The 19,687-nt window shown below is 33.6% G+C and overlaps 1 protein-coding gene across 3 annotated transcripts in view; it reads left to right on the top strand.

The window, feature by feature from the left end:
* DDHD1 (DDHD domain containing 1) overlaps window positions 1–19,687 on the top strand; it is an 81,042-nt gene that overhangs the window by 43,490 nt on the left and 17,865 nt on the right. For all 3 annotated transcript variants that reach the window (XM_063090695.1, XM_063090694.1, XM_063090693.1), the window contains 4 exons: window positions 3,004–3,110; window positions 7,731–7,837; window positions 17,507–17,769; window positions 19,421–19,496. In XM_063090695.1, coding sequence (XP_062946765.1) covers window positions 3,004–3,110; window positions 7,731–7,837; window positions 17,507–17,769; window positions 19,421–19,496 — 553 coding nt within the window. The remainder of the gene's footprint in view (window positions 1–3,003; window positions 3,111–7,730; window positions 7,838–17,506; window positions 17,770–19,420; window positions 19,497–19,687) is intronic.

Genomic DNA, 19,687 nt, shown 5'->3' with positions numbered 1-19,687 from the left:
TGTTGTTAAGGTGGCAATGCTTCTCAAATTGATTTACATACTTAGCACAATCCTATTAAAAGCCCACCTGTCCTTTTTGCAGAAATTGACAGGCTTATCCTAAAACTTACTTGGAAATGCAAGGGACCCGTAATAGCCAAATAATCTTGAAAAAGAACAAGGTGGAGAACTCACATTTCTGATTTTGTAACTTGCTACAAAACTACAGTAATCAAGACATTGTGGTACTAGACATAGATCAATGGAATAGAATTGACAGTTCAATTGGTTTTTGACAATTTTCAAGACAATTCAATGAAGAAGAATCTTTTCAACAAATGGTGCTGGGTGGGACAACTGGATATCCAGATGCAAAAGAATGAAGTTGAACCCTACCTCACACCATATACAAAAATTAATTCAAAATGAATCAAAGACCTAAATGTAAGAGCTAAAACTATAAAACTCTTTAGAGAAAACATAGGAGTAAGTTTTCACAGCCTTGTATTAGGCAATGGTTTCTGATAAGACATCAGAAGTGGAAGCCACAAAAATAAAAAACAAGTAAGTTGGATTTTGTCAAAATTAGAAAACATTTGTTCCTCACTGGACACTATCAGGAAAGTGAAGACAACCCTCACATGGGAGAAAATATTTGCAAACCGTATATCTGATAGGTGTCTTGTATCTAAGATATACAAAGCACTCTTACAACACAACAAGCACATAAAAAGTTGCTCAGCATTATTATTTGTTAGGGAGATGCAATTGAGAACAACAAAGAGATACTAGTTTACACCCACAAGGATGACTTTTATCAAAAAGATGGAAAATAATAAGTATTAGCAAGAATGTGGAAAAATTGGAACCCTCATATGTTGCTGATGGGGTCGTAAAACAGTACAGCTGCTTTGGAAAACAGTTTTTGCAGTTCCTCAGAAAAATAGAGTTAGCATATAAGCCAGCAATACCGCTCTTCAGTATATACCCAAGAGAATTGAAAGCATATGTTCACACAAAAACTTGCTGAAGAATGTTCACACAAAAACTTGCTGAAGAATGTTCACAGCAGTATTATTCATAATAATGAAAAAATGGAAGCAACACAGATGTTCATCAACTGATGAATGAATAGCTAAAAGTGGTATATTTATACACTGGAATATTATTCAACAATAAAAAGCAATGAAGTACTGATTCATGATACACCATGGATGAACCTTGAAAATTTCTGCTAAATGAAATGCCAGCACAAAAGGCCACATATTGTATGATTCCATTTATATGAAATGTCCAGAATAGGCAAATCCACAGAGACAGAAAGTAGATTAATGGTTGCCAGGGACTAGGGGGAGGAGGTATGGAGAATGACTGCTAATGGGTATGGTGTTTTTCTTGGGGGTGATAAAAGTGTTCTGAAATTAGATAGTGGTGATGATTAAACAATTCTATAAATATACAAAAAAACAGGATTGTTTAAAAAAATAAAATAACTGGAGAGGTTGTATCAGAAGCACTCAGAAGCCAGTTTGAAGAGACTAACAGATCAAAAAAGGGAAACAATTTGACCATCGAAAGGATAACTACAATGGATTGAAATACTTCAGATATGTTTAAATCTATGAGTTAGTAATGACGCCAAAATAACAACTCATTATTCTGAAAACTTAATAAAAAGGAAGAAAATCATTTATTCTGCCTTTTCTGGACGAACTTAAGTTCATACAGAAACTATTTGGCTGCACCTCAAGGAAGCCAGATATTTGATGTGAGGAAATTTCTCTCTCTAAAAGTATAATTAAACAAATAAGGAGTGATGGGATTTAAAAAGTACTTTTTGCAACCATGATACGTTAATTAATCTAAGCAATGATCATCAATAACTGCTAGCATCACCAAAATGAGAGAAAATCAGATATGTATGTACCTGTTCAGCAGTCTTTCCAAAACAGAACTTGAATCTGATCAAGCCCCTATATCTCACTACCAAATTAGAGGAACTAGGGGACAAGAACATGTTAAATAATACCGTAGGGATGCAGTCAGTAAAAATCAGACTCTGGGAAACTCTACAGGACAAAAACAAACAAAAATTACAAGAGAGAAAGGAACCTATAGATTAGAAGACACTTAAAGATATGCAATGCATGAACTGTATTTGGAACTCAATTAAATATGAAAACATTTTTTACTGTTATTATAAAATAACATTTACAATCCAACTTGAAAAATGGGACCACTGAACTACATATTTGCTGAAATCAAAGAATCATTAACTTTTTTGGTATGATAATACTGAATAGGTTGTGTTTTTCTTATATTGTAGAAATATGTGCTAAACTATTTACAGGTGAAATAAAGGGATTTGCTTTAAAATATGGAGGAATGGTGTGGCCATTAAAGAGATAGTATGAGGGAGTTTTTCGAGGTGAACTATTCTGTATCTTAATTGTGTGGTGCTAACCATAGGTTTATATGAGGAAAGATTCACTTATCTTTTAGTTCTATTTTTCCATGAACTTTTTGAAGTACCCTCTTACATGTGTTAAAGTTCATATAACTGACATCAAAAGGGGAAAAAAGGTCAATTTTATGGTATCTTAATTTTTAAAATAAAAAATTTAAATCCCTGTTGTGGGGGAATGAGCAGAGGAATAGATGAAATAAAATAGGCCATGACTTGCTAATATATGAGGTGGGTGATGAAACAGGGGTGTTCATTACACTATTCTGTCTACTAAAAATTCATATGTATAATTATTTAGAATATAACATAAAAGCTCGGGATACTTGAAATCGTAGATGGAAAGTTTAGGAAAATAACTTTGAAATGATGGCCTAGGATTGCATGCTTGCTTAGTGTGGCAGTAATTGAAATATAACTGGGTGAAGTCATAAGCAAATGGAAGTGTTATGATTGAAGACGTTCTATACCTTATAAATACATATGTAAAGTTACTCTCAAAGTTTTGTTTTGCTTTTATTTTATTTTATTTTATTTTATTTTATTTTATTTATTTTTAGGATGAGAGAGGCTGCAAGAAAAATAGAAGAAAGACATTTTTCCAACCATGCAACACATGTTGAATTTCTGCCTGTTGAATGGCGGTCAAAACTTACTCTTGATGGAGGTATATTTTGCTTAAAAATTTATTGATTTAACCAGTGGCAAACTTTTGCCAAAGTAAATGTAGAAAATTTTAGAAAACACTTTTTGCTCATTCAGAACAAAGAGTCTTCAATTTAGTTGTATTGAGGTATACTTATTCTTTGTCCTAGACTATTTAAGAAAACAAAACCTATTGATTTTTAAAACAATTATACTTACTTGTATCATTTGGACCACCATATAGATTTCACAGATAACACTGTTTTTATGCATGTCCTCTGGATAGGGGGTTGGGGGGAGGTATGTGGAGGGAACAGAAAGTTTTCTAAAGTTTTTGACATTAAAATGATTTGTCAATACTTTTAAAACAGTTGTGGTCCTCAATTCCATATGAGCTTACATTGTCTTACTAATAATTTTCTTTCTCTATATTTGGAAGATAAAATCTCAGCTTTTTTGTTTTCTTTTGTTGTTGTTCCTGCATCTCATGAACTGGTGAATTATAATCTATCATAGAGAATTTTACAATGTATTTGTTCAAGTAAAATCATTTTAGTTCCCTTCCTTAAAGAGCTCTGAATATTAAAACCATTAAAATAGAATGTTTGGGTTGATTATCTACATAATCTCGAAATGAGAGAATTGTATTGGGTATAATAGCAGCTGCCATTTGTGGATCCTTTACTATGTGCCTTGCACTCTGCTGTGCATTTTACATGGAGTATCTCATTTAATTTTCTAAAAAAATCTATGAAATGCCTGCTTTGTTTTCACCATTTTACTGATAGGAAACAGAAACTGAAACTCAATAAAAGGTGAACTTTTCTGAGAATAGCAGGCAGAATCAAGGTCTATATGATGCCAAAGCCCCTGTTCACCACAGTGCTTAACTACCTCCCTGAATGTTTTCCAAGGACTCTTCCAGGTCTATGATTATGTCTCACAGTCAGTTACAGCTAAGCAAATAAAAATGGCATCAAAAGTAGTGGTTTAAAAAAAGTTAAAAAGCTAGTGACCAAGGAAGAGGTCTCAGCAGCAGTGGTTCATATGTAAAGTTCTAGTGCAATAACAGCGCTGTTCTTTGAGCATTTCTCATTAACCTAGATATATTTCTTAGGCTGTTCAGGAATGTAAACCACATGTATGAATTAACAGATACAGAAACCCCTGAGTTTGTCGTCTCTGTTAGGTTTAAACTACTGTGGTAGTTTCAAAGGCATTATGATGAGTGAAAGAAGCCAATCTTGAAAGGTTACATACTTTATGCTTTTATTTACATGACATTCTGGAAAAGGCAAAACTATAGGGACCAGAGAACAGATCAGCAGTTGCCAGGGTTTAGGGGAGGAGAAGGGTTTGAATTCAAAGGGACAGCATGTGGAAGTTTTTTAGGGTGATGGAACAGTTCTTTATCTTGATCATGGTGGTGATTACATAAAACTATATCTGCATTAAAATTCATAGATCCAATTTTACTCTGTGTAAATGTAAAAATAATATGAAAGGGTATTCACCTGTAGCAGACATCATTGTGCTTACTAATAATGAAAGACTAGAAACATTTTCTTTAAATCAGGAATAAAGTAAGGCTGTTCATACTTGTAACTTAAATGTTCTTTGCAATAAGATAAGAAAAAGAATAGTTATAAGGAATCGAGTATGTTTTGATTTGTAGGTCATCTGGATGTCTACTCAGAATATACAGAAAGATTATTAGAATTAATAAGATACTTTATCAAAGCTGTGAAATAGAAGATCCATGTATAAAAATAATTGCTTTTCTGTATACCAGCAACAAACAGAAATAGCACCAAACATAGAAGTGCCAAGAAATAAATCTAACAAAAATGTATATTTATATTAAAAATTTTTAAACTTAAAAGATACTGAATACAGCTCAAATACAAAAATAGATAATTTTCTTAGATTGGATAATTCAATAACCTGGAGATGTTAATTCTCCCAAGTTGATTTGTAGTTTCTATGCAGTTCCAATCAGAATCCCAACAGAGTTTTTTATGAAACTTGGCAAGCTGATTCTGAAATGATTACAGAACAAAAGGCCAAGAGACAGAGCCAGGGAGTGGAGGGGGAACCATGTCCTACTAGATAGCCAAGCCTGTTATTTAACTTGTGTAATAAGGACAGTTTAGTACTGGCACAAGAATAGCCAAATAGACCAGTGCACCAGATTAGAGACTCCCTAAATAGACCTGTGCTTAATTTGAAAAGCTGATATATGTCAGAGCTGGCATCACAGCTCACTGATGAAAGGATGGCTTATTCTGTAATACACTTGGTAACATTGTCCTTTAATAGAAAAAAGTGAAAAATTATTTCTATTTCACATTCCAGACGGATCAAAGACATAATATATGAGAGCCAAGACTTAATTTTAAAAAGCTGTATGAGTATTTTTATGACCTCATGGTAGGGAAAGAATGCTTAAAACACTAAAATGCAAATATAAAGTAATATGGATAATTTTGATTAAATTAAAATTAACAACTTTTCTTCATCAATAGACCATAGATTATAAAAAAATGAAAGACAAGCCACAAACTGGGAAAAGATGGTGCAACAGAGCAACAGATATAACCACCAAAGGTTTAATATCCAGAATAAAGAACAGGAAACTTAAATGGTAAAGAAAATATATATCTATATGAAATGTACATCACACTAGCAATCAAGGAGATGCAAATTAAAACCACAGTGCAATATTTCACACCCATCAGTTAGGCAAAAATTTAAGGAAGTGACAATAGCAAGTATCATCAGGGATGGAAAGCAATGAAGATTCTCATTCTCTATGGGAATGTAAATTGGTACAATCACTTTGGAAGATGATTTGACATTATCTTATAAAGTTGAATGTGCATGTGCCGTATGACACTGCCATTTAACTCTTGGATATATGTCCTAAAGAAACTCTTATACGTGTGCACCAGGAGACATGTAATATAATGTTATCAGGATCATAGTTTATAATGGCAAGATACTAAACAATCCAAATGTCTCCCAAAGGAAAATGAGTAAATTGTGACATATGTCTAGAGTAGAAAACTACATCAGTGAACATGAATGGATTATGGCTATATGTATCAACATGGATGAATCTCAGAAACATAATATGGGGGGAAGGGAGAGACAAACCATACACAATACCTCAATTTACACAGTGTTCAGAATCAGGCAAAATGAAATAAAATATTTAGGCTCTAGCACACAGTAAATGCTGTAGAAGTAATTAGCTACAATTATTAATATTATTGGACATGTAGTAAATCTATAAAGAAAAGGAAAAGCACAATTAATACAGACCTCTTATTGGTGATTGCTTCTAGAAGAGAGGGAGAGGCCTGTGATCATTGAGGGATATATTGTGAGCTTCAGAGATACTGGCAATATTCTCAAGCAAGATGGTAGAACATGTTTTCCTTTTTATAATTTTTTTTTCCTTTTTATAAGTTATTCTTTCAACTGCCCATACTTATTAAATACCTTCTTTTGTATGTGTGTGTATTTCACAGTGAAAACCTTTTTTTTTGTTTTTGGAAATTCATTAAAATGAGACGTAAACTGTTTACATATCAGCATGGTAGTCACACCCTTCACTTTTACAATTTAAAAATAGTTACAGGCTATAAATATATTGTACAACCCATGAACAGCCACAACATTTTCCTTTTTGTCTTTGAAAAGACTTCTGGCCTTTGCTTTTCATTACCTTCCAGTCATTATTACATTTATTAAAGTAGAGAACAAATAAAAATAAAATAACCTAAGCCAGTGCAGTGAAAAACTGGAGAATAAAAGAAGTTGCACTTGACTAAAATCATAAGCTTTCTCATGCCTACCTGTGCTTTCAAATCATAATCATCCAAGTATGGGTCTTCTTTGTATTTTCATAGAAAATGCAAAATTTTCTGCATCTCTATTAATTTTATTAGGTGTTTAATAGAATAATCTTCCCAAGGTAGAATTTCCATAAGTTAAGTGTAATTCATGGAAGGCTATACTGGTTTGAAATGCAGTTTATGTAAATGTAACAGGTTTTTCAATGCAGTAAATTAACTACTTTTATCTTGTTTACAGAAGAGGCCCATAGCTGATTTATTTGCTTTTGTGCATATTTGTGATTTGACAGTTCTTGCCCATAGAATCTTTCGTTCACTAAAGGATAGATACATGTAAATTGTGAGGATTTTTTTTTTTTTGCTGGTTTGCCACCATGGCTCCAGGCATTCCACATGGGTATTGAATAGAGATACAGAAAGAGTTGGGATTGTGTCTTTTGCCAGTTATTCCAGAATAGATGGTTTGGATTTGTTCTGGGTAACCCTGAATGTCAGGCAAAAGCCAGTACACACAAGAAATGGTGAGGTTTTATACATTTGATAGTCAACTTTATCCTTTTGTGTTTTATTTTTTTTCTTTTCACGTCCCTTTTGAATTTTACTGTTTTTTCTTGCAGTATTTTGCAAAAAAAGAAGGTCAAGTAGAGCCACAGCTGGTGTTGAATATTTAAATATTAACTTGAACAGCTATTATTTCAGGAAATGTAACTTTTTACTGTTTTTTCCCTAAAACAGAGATCTTCTATACATTTAATTTTGTTGTTATTTTTTTGTTTTTGTAGACACCGTTGATTCCATTACTCCTGACAAAATACGGGGTTTACGGGATATGTTGAACAGCAGTGCAATGGATATAATGTATTATACTAGCCCACTTTATAGAGATGAAGTAAGTATCATGATTATTTTGTTGCTGTTGAGTATTTTTTGAGTCATAGCATCTAAATGTCTTGCATTTTAACATTTTATTCTCTTTTCTAGAAAAAGCAATTGAGAAATTATAGGAAGCTGTTAATCTATAAATAACCTGTATTTAATAGTGAATTTTATAGTCTTCAAACTAGACATTGGGACCCTTAATAAAATAGATAATATCAGGAGTGGGGGACTGGTTAGAAAATAGCTCTTTGAAAAATACCAGGTATCATAAATCTTATTAATTATATCTTTGATTGTCCTCATAACAGAATTTTAATTTTAGACACTTAGAAGAAATCTCTTTCAAATTTTTTGTATTTGATAGACTTACTTTTATTGCCTCCCTTCTGTAAAGGATCCATATGGTTCTCAAATCATAGTGCTGCTGCTGCATCACAAAGATAACACTGGGGGTAAGAGGTAAAGGTTTATTCAGTGGAGTAGGAGAATTTCCACCAAATGCATTTTGTCGCTTGGTTGGTGAGAAGAAAAGGATTATATTTCGGGCCGAGCCTGTGGCGCACGCGGGACGCGGCGACACTGCCGCCGCGGGTTCAGATCCTATATGGGAATGGCCGGTCCACTCACTGGCTGAGTGCAGGTCACGAAAAAGACAAAAAAAAAAAAAAAGAAAAGGATTATATTTCATAGGAACAACTAACATTTGTAAATTACCTTAACATGTATTAACTTGTTTAATCCTTATAAAAACCTTATGAAGTAGGTATGATTAGTATCCTTATTTGAAAGATAAGTGTCTCACCTAGTAAGTGGCAGAGCCAGGATTTGAACCCGAGCAATACAGCTCTACAGCTTGCACTGTTTGCCACTCCTCTCCTCTGTGTTCACAATATAGTCAGTAGTGAGTCTGTTATTTATCAGCTGATTATTTTGACTTTCAGTAAATATTAAGTGAGTACCTACTCTATACCTAACATTGGGCCACTTTACTGTAACCAGTGTTACCCCTCATAAATGGGGGAATAGGGAAAATCAGTGCAGGTGTTTGAAAGTAAAATCTGTTGCTTTGGTAAAATTCCCTTATTAGGAATACCAGGAAAGATTTGTTAATGTACGTTTGCTGAATCAGCTCGATAAAGGTGTTTGAACCAAGGAAATTATCTACATGTTTACTGAAAATTTGTTTATTTAGAACTTATTGTGTATAAGGGACATGAGTCCCTGCCCTTGAAAAAGTCTAAAACAGTGCATTACAATACAAAGGGACACATTTATGAAATGTGTTATCTAAGGAAAAGAAGTCCATGGAAATTTTTGAAATTGTCCTTTTTTGTTCCCCCTAAAAAAGTGTTTCAGCTTATTGTTATAATGTTTAAGATAAATTATTTTCATATTTCTCCTTAATCATATATGGCCCAATATTTTTTCTAAAAACCATGCCGAAGTTAATTTATGCAAATTGTGTATGGTCTGTAGAGAAAGACTGCTGATTTCAGTCCTACTGTAACACTTAAATTTTGTGTGATTTCTCCATCTGCAAAATGGATATTCTAACAATAGCTACTTCATAGGGTTCTTGTAAGGATTAATTGAGATAATGCTTATATTAGCATGTGGCACATAGCAATCAATAATTATTAGCTATTATTATAGGTACTGTAGTAATGATCATTTTAATTTCTGAATCCTGAGCAAAATTCTCCCAATAATGAAGTAGGCACATTGTGACCTGCAGACACCTCTGCTTTCATAAGAAAAGCAAGTGTTTGATGTCTTCTATGGGAACTTTCTTTTATCAATTCTTTTTTTAATCTAAAAATATTACTAAGCTGACTAAGCTTTGGAAAACTGAGTATGGAATGGAACCTGGCAATAGGACTTAATGTATATGTTTTCAAGATTATATAAAGATCATAGATTTCTTAAGATTCAGTAACCAATAGCTATCTTTATAATAAACATGTAAAATATTTCAAAGTTAGCATATTTGTTTTCATATGCATTGAGTTAACTTATAAATTTAATTTGTCAAATATTTTCTGAACACATTTGGACACATTTTCATTTTTATAAGCCAATAAAGTGACTTGGATTGACAAAGGCAGTAATAGATAGTGTTGTATCTCATTCCTCCCAAACATTTTTAATTTTCTTGAAAGGAGATAAAAAGGAAAAAACAGTTTTATCCCACACCCAGTTCTGCGCTTACAAATTCAAGCAAGAGATAACAATGGTCTAACCCAAAATAGTGTCTATGGGAATAAAAAAGAAGGAATGGGTTCAAAATATAATTGTGGGATAGAATTAAGAGGACTTGGAATGATTTGTTAGGAGGGATGACAGGAAGGGAAGAGACAAAGATAACTCAATTTCTAGCTTAGGAAGCTTGTCGATGGTTCTGGTATGAGCTAGAAATGGAAGAGGGGGAATCAGATTTTTTGTGAGGGAGGAGGATAGAACAGAAAGAAAATAATAAATAATTTAAATTTTAGGTATGTGTAAGATTTCCTTCTGGAGTTGTTTGGCATAAACTTAGACAAATGAGGCTAAAAATAGAGTTTTGGAATCATTTAAGTTTTTTAAAAATGTAGTAGCAATGAAATGAGATCATCCAGAGAGAGAATGTAAGATGGGAAGAGAAAAGGGTCCCAGTCAGATCTCTGAGGAACATTGACAATTAATGTGCCAGCAGATGACAAAGAACAGAGCAAAGGAGATTCAGGAAAAGAAACCAGAAAGGTAAGAAGGTAACCAGCTGAGAGTGATTTCTTCAAAGAAAGAGAAGAAATTGCATCAGCTTTCAGAGACCTCTCTGTACAGAGGTTAGGAGTAATTCTCTTGTGAATCTTTCTCTCAACACAGACCCTTCTCTTCAGCACTCCAGACTGTATATTCAGCTGCCAACTGAGCATCTATAAGTGTATGTCCCATAATCACTTCAAACCAAACCATTATCTCTCCTACCCTGTGTAAAAATTATAAACTCATTAGAAGGAGAGGTGAAATAGCACTGGATGCAGAGGAAAGGTGCACCTGCATGAGATTCTGTTAACCCATCTAGGTAGAAGACAGCTTGATATCAGGAAGATGAAGGTAAATGCAAAGGCAGAATAGGTGTAGCAGTGCACTTGCCAACCATATGGTGGAAGTAGATACCATATTCTCCACACAGCTCGTCATCCTAGTCTAGGTTTAAAAAAAAGAAGACTTTAGCCTCCTAGATATCTGCTAGAAATGAGCAATGACTGAATATATTCTTTACTTGCCTTGCTGATTTTTTTCCCAGAAAGTAAGCAAAGCTTCAAAGAGAACTACTATTCTGAACCTATTTCTAACCAACAAGGAAGGCCTAGATGGTGAAGTAGATCACTAATTAACTTACATGTTTATAGTCCATTATAATATACAGTGGGCATTGTTAGATGTGCCCTAATATTTAGGAGATTGAACTGTAATATAGCAAATGAAACCAGGGAGGGGAGGGGAAGGAAAAGAGGATGGCTGAGAGCATATTACCACACATACACGTGCGTGCACACACACACACACACACACACACACACACACACATATACGTATATTTGTAGTACACACATATATACTACATGTATACATTGTATTAATAGCAGGAAGGATCAGAAAGAGAAAAGTATCAGAGTCAAAGTTCTGGCCACTAGCTAATGATAACTGAGAAAGTGATCACTTTCTATTTTGCTCTTATATCTGCAAAGATAATTATCCTCAGAATGGAATTGCATAAAACAGGTATTCACTAGGAAGAGGGAGCCAATGGCTAGGATAAATAAGATGGATAGAGAACATCCAGTGCTTTAAATTACTTTGTCTTTTGATCTAGGTGAATTTCATGGAAAAGCACTGAGAACTTGTGACCGAGATTTATCATCAGTCTTTAGCAGTGTTTCCCAAATGTCACTTGGGGTACTTGTTAAAAACACAGGCAAAAAAGAATGGCGGGGGCCGGCCCCGTGGCTCACTTGGGAGAGTGCAGCACTGGGAGCGCCAAGGCCGCGGGTTCGGATCCTGTATAGGGATGGCCGGTGCACTCGCTGGTTGAGCGTGGTGCAGACAACACCGTGCTGTGCTGAGGGTTGCGATCACCTTACCAGTCCAAAAAAAAAAAAAAAAGAATGGTGGGTGGGGGGAGGCTGGAATTGAGGGTATCAGTGTGAACTCAAAATTTCTAAACTGTGTGTGTGAATAGGTATCATGTATATATGAAGGTGAATGTGTATATACATTCGTACACTTCCTAATTTTGTCCACTGAAATGGCCAAAAAATGAAGATACCCCATTGCAGTGAGCACACTTATTGCCAGATCTTTGCCTCTAGTACTATTATTTCCCTCTAAGAAAAACCGTAGTTCCTTGGGAAAATTCTGGGGCTTGGAAAACTTGTTATGACAGAAGGTAGGAAAATGCTCAAAAGAATGATGGGGCAGGTCATGAGGACACAGGAACCAAATTAAAGAAGCAGTTCCCACTGGCCAGATCTGGGACAATTTGAGCACCAAAATAACTTAGTAATTATTATTACTTATTGTAAGAAATTATTTGTTGTACTTTTAATGTGGAATTATAATAAGGATAACGTAATAAAGAATTAGAAATTATTGAAAAAATCATAAGTCCTTACCAATTATAAATAGAAAAATAAATGGGGAAGAAAGAAGGTCCCTAACTTATAGTAGAATGCTGAAGGCTGGCTGGTGGAGGGAATGCTGGAGTTGGAAAATCATCATTTTGCAGCTATCATGGTAGGTAGGATTGGGTAAGAGAAGATTGGATATGAATCATCAATGGATACTAAATTGAGGGCAGTATTTTGATGAGGAGCAGGTTATTCACATGGTCTTCAAGTGTATCCTCACAGACAGCTTATTAGTTTAAAAAGGAGAAATAGTAATTATACACTAGAGAAATCAGGCAACACCTATAGTGAGTGTTCCTGAGGGACAGATGGACATTATGTGCCCCCAGATATGATACCCAGTGGAGGACACAGCATCACTTATGTAATATTCTAATTATGAAGAGACATCAAATACAAAATGAGGACATTGTAATTAAAAGGTAGGAATGGAACTATATTCTTTAAAAGTATCAATATTATATAATATTGATAGAATGGCTGTGGAAAATATTCCAGATTAAAGGAGGCTAAAGAAACATGATAGCTAAACACAATATCTCATTCTAAAATGTATCCTGTACTGGAGGGGAAAAGCCACAATAAATGACATTATTAGATCAGCTGACAAAATTTGACAGTAGATTAGATGAAACATTGTAGCAGAGTAAATTTATGAAGTTGGTAACTATACTATAATTATGGAAGAGAATATTTCAAGTTCTAGAAAATATACAATGAGGTATTTAGGGGTAAAAGACCATGACAAATGTAATATGTCCTCAGTTGGTTCCCAAAAAGTTAGAAGAGTGTGTGTGTGTGTGTGTGTGTGTGTGTGTGTGTGTGTGTGTGTGTGTGTGTGTGTGTGTGTGTGTGTGTGTTATAGAAGCAGAGAGAACAAATGATAAAGCAGATGGGATAAAATGCTAACAATAGGTGAATCTGGATAAAGGATATACAGGTGATCTTTGTACTGTTTTTATTTTGCAACATTTTATAAGTTTGAAATTATTTTCAAATAAAAATTTTTAAAAAGGAAAGAGAAAAAAAAATAGTTTCGCACTTCCCTCCTATGGAGATTCTGGTTTAGTGAGTCTGAGATAGAGCTTGTAAATTTGTATTTTTAGCATTCCCCAGGTGATATCTTGGAATTGAGGGAAACACTGCTTAAAGCATTGTGAAGAAGAAAAAGGGAAGGTTGATAAGTGAGAGGCGGACAAAAATTGTTCTTATTTCTAAAAAGAAAAAGTTGTTTCTGCAAGTTAAAATCTATTTAACATGAGGTTGGTGTTAGACAATATTCTGGAATAAATTATTTTAAAATACATGTTTCCTTAGGGAAGTAGTGATTAGGAGTAATCATGCCTGGTGAATGAATCTTGTTTGGTTTATTTGATAGGCATTTAAAAGAGCATTTTGTTCCCTTCCTCTCTGAGCCTTTGGAGTTAAATAGATACAGATTCAAAACCTGCCACTTAACCAGTTGTGTGACCTTAGATCAAATTTGTTACTTTCTCAGCTTCTGCACTTACAAAACAGGGATCAAATACCTACTGATAAATGTTGCCATGAGGATTAAAGATAAAATGTATGTAAAGTTCTCAGTACGAATTATGGTCCCTAGTTAGACATTCAAGTTGTGATTATGTGCAAGGCTACTACAAAAAGTTCATGAAACGTGTTATCTCTTCATTCTGTTTTTTTTGTCTTTATGTGTTTCAAGGGCTACCATGGGGTTTTTTAAAATATACTTATTCTGTTAACTCTAGAAAGTAAAATAGAAAATATGGGAAAGAACGTGTTTACTATAACGAAGAACTTTATAACAAAGCTGCCTTAAATAAATAGAAGTGTACACTTTAAAATGGAGATATTCGCTGAGGTAGACACCGAACCACCACTTAATTATCAGGGATGCTGCTGAAGGGATTCCTACTTCCATAGCAGTTTATATTAGGTCACCTCTCAAGGTCCCTTTTAACTCAGATTCTGAGATGCTCGTGGGAGAACCCTAATTAATGATTTGCTAATAATCACTGAAAAGAAATGGTTAGGACAAAAGTTTTGTTCATCAATCACTACTTCTCAGGTCACACTCTCTGAGGATTGGTTAAAATTAATAATAATAATTCCAGACTATCACGACATCAGAGAGCCTTTGACCCTTATTTCAACCCTAAATAAAGTAACACAAGAAATCAAGAGACAATTGTGCATCTTGTGTACATCTGAACTCTCTTTTCAATGGCTTTTAAAAATGAAGAATTATAAAGAGAATTGTCATGGCCATATCTTGTCATTGTCATTTGGAAATTATTTTATTGATGTATGTGACTAAAGTTCTCTACATTTCTCGTTATAACTTCTTGAAGGAGGGAGAAGGACAGAGAACTAATTATATTCCTCAGCCATATTTTATGTGTTCAGATCCACTCTTGAAACTGCCGGGATTTTTTCTCTTGGGTTGATTTTCTTTATAAACTCTGTCTCTTGAGCAGAGGTTATGAGAATAAGAAACTGTTTTAAGCTTTTGAGAAGCCATCCAGTGCCTTCTGTGTAAAAGGTTCACTGACTGGATTAGATAATTTTGTAGAGTTAATAAAGCTAAGATCACAGAGTATATCATTAATCTTGGCTCAGATGTCCCAAGTGAATATACTTGGTCACAAAGGGATCCTAGCAAGGAGAATATAATTGGATCAGAAAGGAAAAGGAAAAAAATTCCTAATTGGCCAACTTTTTAGATACAACATAGAGGTGAATTTCTTCTTTTGCTGCTGAGTGAATTAGTTATAGAAGCATTTAAAGGTAGTGCAAAGCCTTTAAAAGTAGGCTTTCAAAATAATGTTTGACCACAGATGTTACTGTATGTATAAGCTTTAGGCAAAGATAGGAAATGCTGCCATGTCTAGTTATGTTCTAATAAGGTAATACAAAAACCATTTCTATTCAACTGTGTAATTATTAAAACACGTGAAATCATCAGCTCTTTAGAAACTGTCCACACTATGTTCCATTCCATGTGAAATATTCTAGGATCAAATAGACTTTCTGTGTCTTGTTTTGTTATTCATATATGATAGCCAGACTAATGAAGTATTTGGGATAGTGAGAAGTTCTTTAAAATTTTTAAATGTGAAATAGGTTAATCACTGGTAGAGTAATTTTCTTTTCTTTTCTTTTCTTTTTTTTTTAATTTGGGGGGGTTGGTATTTTCTTAAAACAAAAAGGTTGGGTACTTTTTGCCAGAGTACTGACATTATATATACTGAAGTATATATAATCCTAGATTTGGGGGGTATGAATCTTTAAATCAAGGCCTTCAAAAGTAAAAATTATTAAGAAGCATTACCTTTAAAGGAACTTATTTTATCTAAGCATTAGCTTTTTCTGCACATCCTCCATATAGATTGTAAATCAGGAAAATTACAAAATTTTAATGATTAGTTTATATTCTTATCAAAGCCAAATCCAAAGCATACATTATAGCTTTCTTTGAACAGAGCCTTGTAATTTTACATCACACTACATACTTCTTAAACTATAACTAGAGTTTTACCTACAACCCATGTCTTAGAAGGTTTTTATGTGCATTTGCCACTAAATCTGTAGTTCCTAAAGTGTGGTGCCTAGGCCAGCAGCAGCAGCATCTTCTGGGAAGTTATAAATGCAGATTCCCAGGCCCCATCTCAGAACTTCTGAATCAGAAACTTGGGGATGGTACCTAGCAATCTGTATTTAACAAGCCCTTCAGGTGATTCTGATGCATGTTGAAAGTTGGAGAACCATTGCATTAAAGCATGGAATTTTTTTTCTTGGGAAAAAAATTAAAATGTCCAGTTAAAGTTTTGCATTCCTCCCTAGAGGAAAGGCAGCTTATCATCTTTCCACATACTACCAGTTCATCTTATCTTTTTCTTTCTTCATTGGCTGAATATATTTCATCAGCCCTTACATAGTTTCAGTAGCTTTAACTAGACTTCAGTATTGAATTAAAGAGTTTTGAGATGTCGACGGAACATCATGCCCATTGCTAACCCTGCCAGTCATAAAGTGCTCAAATGATTTTCAGTTTATGTCAGCAAGTAAAGAATGTTCAGTAAAAGTTGATGGAGTCTAGTTTTCTCTTAAGACATAGTAAGATTGAAAATGGAAGCAACAAATAACTAATATTTGTCTATCGGAGTAGCAGCTGACATAAGTAAACAGAAGCAAGCAATGGTAGGAAGAGAGGACTGCCCTAAAACGCAGGTCAGGGCCTAGTATGAATTTGAGTAACAAAAGAACCTTATTCTTCTGACTTTATGGAATATTTCAGTAATATTAAAGCTTAGTTTCAAAGAAAGCAGTTTTATAAAGAAAAATTACTAAGATACTTCCACATTATCAACCTCTAACCTTAAAAAAGCCCTGCTTTCCAGCCATAGAGAGCAACTTTCTACTCATCTATATTGCCAACTTAATAAGAATTTTGAAATATCAAATAGATTAACATTAGCTTTTCCTTCAATCAGATAATGGCCTTCCATTATATTACTCTATCTAAATGCATAATATATAATATGTTAGTATACCTGTTATCATAAATTCTGATGTTCTTTTTCTAAAATTTACCATGACTAAAAACTACAAAGTATGAAAATTTAGAATTGCTATGGATAAGTTGCAATGAAGAAGAAATTTTGAGGGGTCTTTGTAAATCTTATTGGAGTCAGCAATGGAATTTTTTTTTTTTTAATCTATGGAACTGCTGGCTCATAGTTGGTTTAAGGAATATGAAAGGATCTATGTGGGTAATATCTGTCTGTATTCCATGTCATCACTAAAGAATATAGGCAGAAATTACCCACATAGGTATGTACCCTACTTCATTCCTGCAAGGTTTTGAAGCACTTGAGTTAATTTTAATAATTTCGGTATATTTGGTCAGTAATGTATATTTTTCTTTCTTAATATATTTGAGTATAGAAATAAAATTTAGAGCAGTCAGTGATAACTCTAATATGATAATGTTTTCTTATTTCAAACAGCTAGTTAAAGGCCTTCAGCAAGAGCTGAATCGATTATATTCCCTTTTCTGTTCTCGGAATCCAGACTTTGAAGAAAAAGGGGGTAAAGTCTCAATAGTGTCACATTCCTTGGGATGTGTAATCACTTATGACATAATGACTGGCTGGAATCCAGTTCGACTTTATGAACAGTTGCTGCAGAAGGAAGAAGAATTGCCTGATGAACGATGGATGAGCTACAAAGAACGACATCTTCTCGATGAACTCTATATAACAAAACAACGGTAAAATATCCTGAGTGTTTTGAAAGAATTTAAAATGTCTTTGTGTACTAGACCTCTAAGGAGAAAACTTTAAGATTTTCATAATAAAGAAAAAATACACTGTTCAGGATACAAAGATTACTAGATAACATGCCTAATCAAACTAAATACTATTTGTTAATTTTCAGGCTAATTGCATGTGTGTTCCTTAGCATAAAATAAATTGTTTTGTTATCCTCCTTTTTTTCCTCCTAGCTTTTCCTCACGATTTGTTAGGAGTGAAATCTAAAACTTACTCCAAGCTGAATCACTGCGTAGAATCCTTATCAAAAATGTTTATCAGTTTGTAAACCTTTGTAGTTTTACTGAACTTTAGAGGTGGGTTTCTACCTTTCTTATTATTATTATTCTGAAAAAAAATTTTAAACCCTTTTTGTTTTTCTTGGCAAATATATTTTTAAATATATACATGTAAATGTATGTTATATAATTATAAACAGATTTTATAATTATTTGATCATTTGTAGTCTTCCTGATACTTTTAATTCTTTGTTAACATTCCTATCTTTATCTCTAGTTACATGCCCTGACTTCTTTGTCCTCTTATTGACACAAGTTCATCTGATCAATTTTGACAGAACAGTGAAAAATCACTCATTTTAATAGTTTAGCCTCTTACAAAATCAGCCAAGTTAATTGACTAAAATTTTCACTCTGGAAGCCTTGGTTTAGTTTCAGTCTTATAGAAGTTGTCTGAGGATTCATTTAGAATCTTAAGTGCTGTATGTTAGATTCATAAATAGTATAGTGTCAAAATGATGGTCAGTTTTGAAAGAAAATGTCATGTTTGGCAAGCCTCAGAGCAGCATTTTAAACATATAAATCCAGTAAAACTTTTTTTTAAAAACAGGCTTAGAAAATGAACTGTGGCTTTTTTTTTTTTAACTTAGTTCCTTTGTTTATTAAATATAAGTAGATATGAAACACTGTAATGGAAAAAAGATGAAATAACCCAAACATTCATCAGCAGAAAAGGATTAAACTGTGGTTCATTCATATCTCTAAGATTCATTATTAAGCATAAAGAAGAGAAAGACAGAACAGTGTATATGGTATCAACCGTGTGGTGGAATTTTTTTTAAAGTGTATATATCCTTGTACATGCCTTACATTTTACTAATGGATTTTTACTAAAAAAAAAACAAAAAGACATAGTTATTAACAGCAGGTATCCTGAAAACTAGGGATACTTTTACTAATCATTTCATAAGTTTTATAGACTTTCTGTACAACCACAGGTGTGTTTATGAATACTGTCAACAGGGATTAATGTGAGGGATTGATAATGGGTCATCATTTGCTTCTTTATACAAATTGAGCATCCCTAATCCAAAAATTCAAAATCTGAAATGCTCCAAAACCTGAAACTTTTTGAGTACTGAAATGATACTCAAAGGAAATGCTCATTGGAGCATTTTGTATTTCAGATTTTCAGATTGGGGATGCTCAATCAGTATGTAGTCTACAAATACTCCAAAATCTGAAACACTTCCGGTCCCAAGCATTTCAGATAAGATACGGGAAACTCAACCTGTACTTTAGTAAACTAATATGCATCTAATATTTATGAAATTATAAATATGTGTGTATATAGTCTCATACTGCTTTCTAGGCTGAGGGAAATAGAAGAACGGCTACATGGATTGAAGGCATCATCTATGACACAAACACCTGCCTTAAAATTTAAGGTAAGGAAAGAGCAATGAGTTTATTATTTATCTCAGTATTTTTTTAAACATCATTTGAAACACGCCTTTTGGATTCAATTGAAAGCTTAATTATTGTTCTTTCTACTGAATATTTGTTGAACACATAGTATGTGTTAGACACTGCTGGTTTCTGGGTTCTTCAAAAAGAAGAATAGACAATTCCCCAGCCC

This window comes from Cynocephalus volans, chromosome 3, assembly GCF_027409185.1.
Source record: "Cynocephalus volans isolate mCynVol1 chromosome 3, mCynVol1.pri, whole genome shotgun sequence".
NCBI classification, from domain to species: domain Eukaryota; kingdom Metazoa; phylum Chordata; class Mammalia; order Dermoptera; family Cynocephalidae; genus Cynocephalus; species Cynocephalus volans.
The sequence above is the reverse complement of the archived record's forward strand: the minus strand, read 5'-3'. Positions and strand labels throughout refer to the sequence as shown.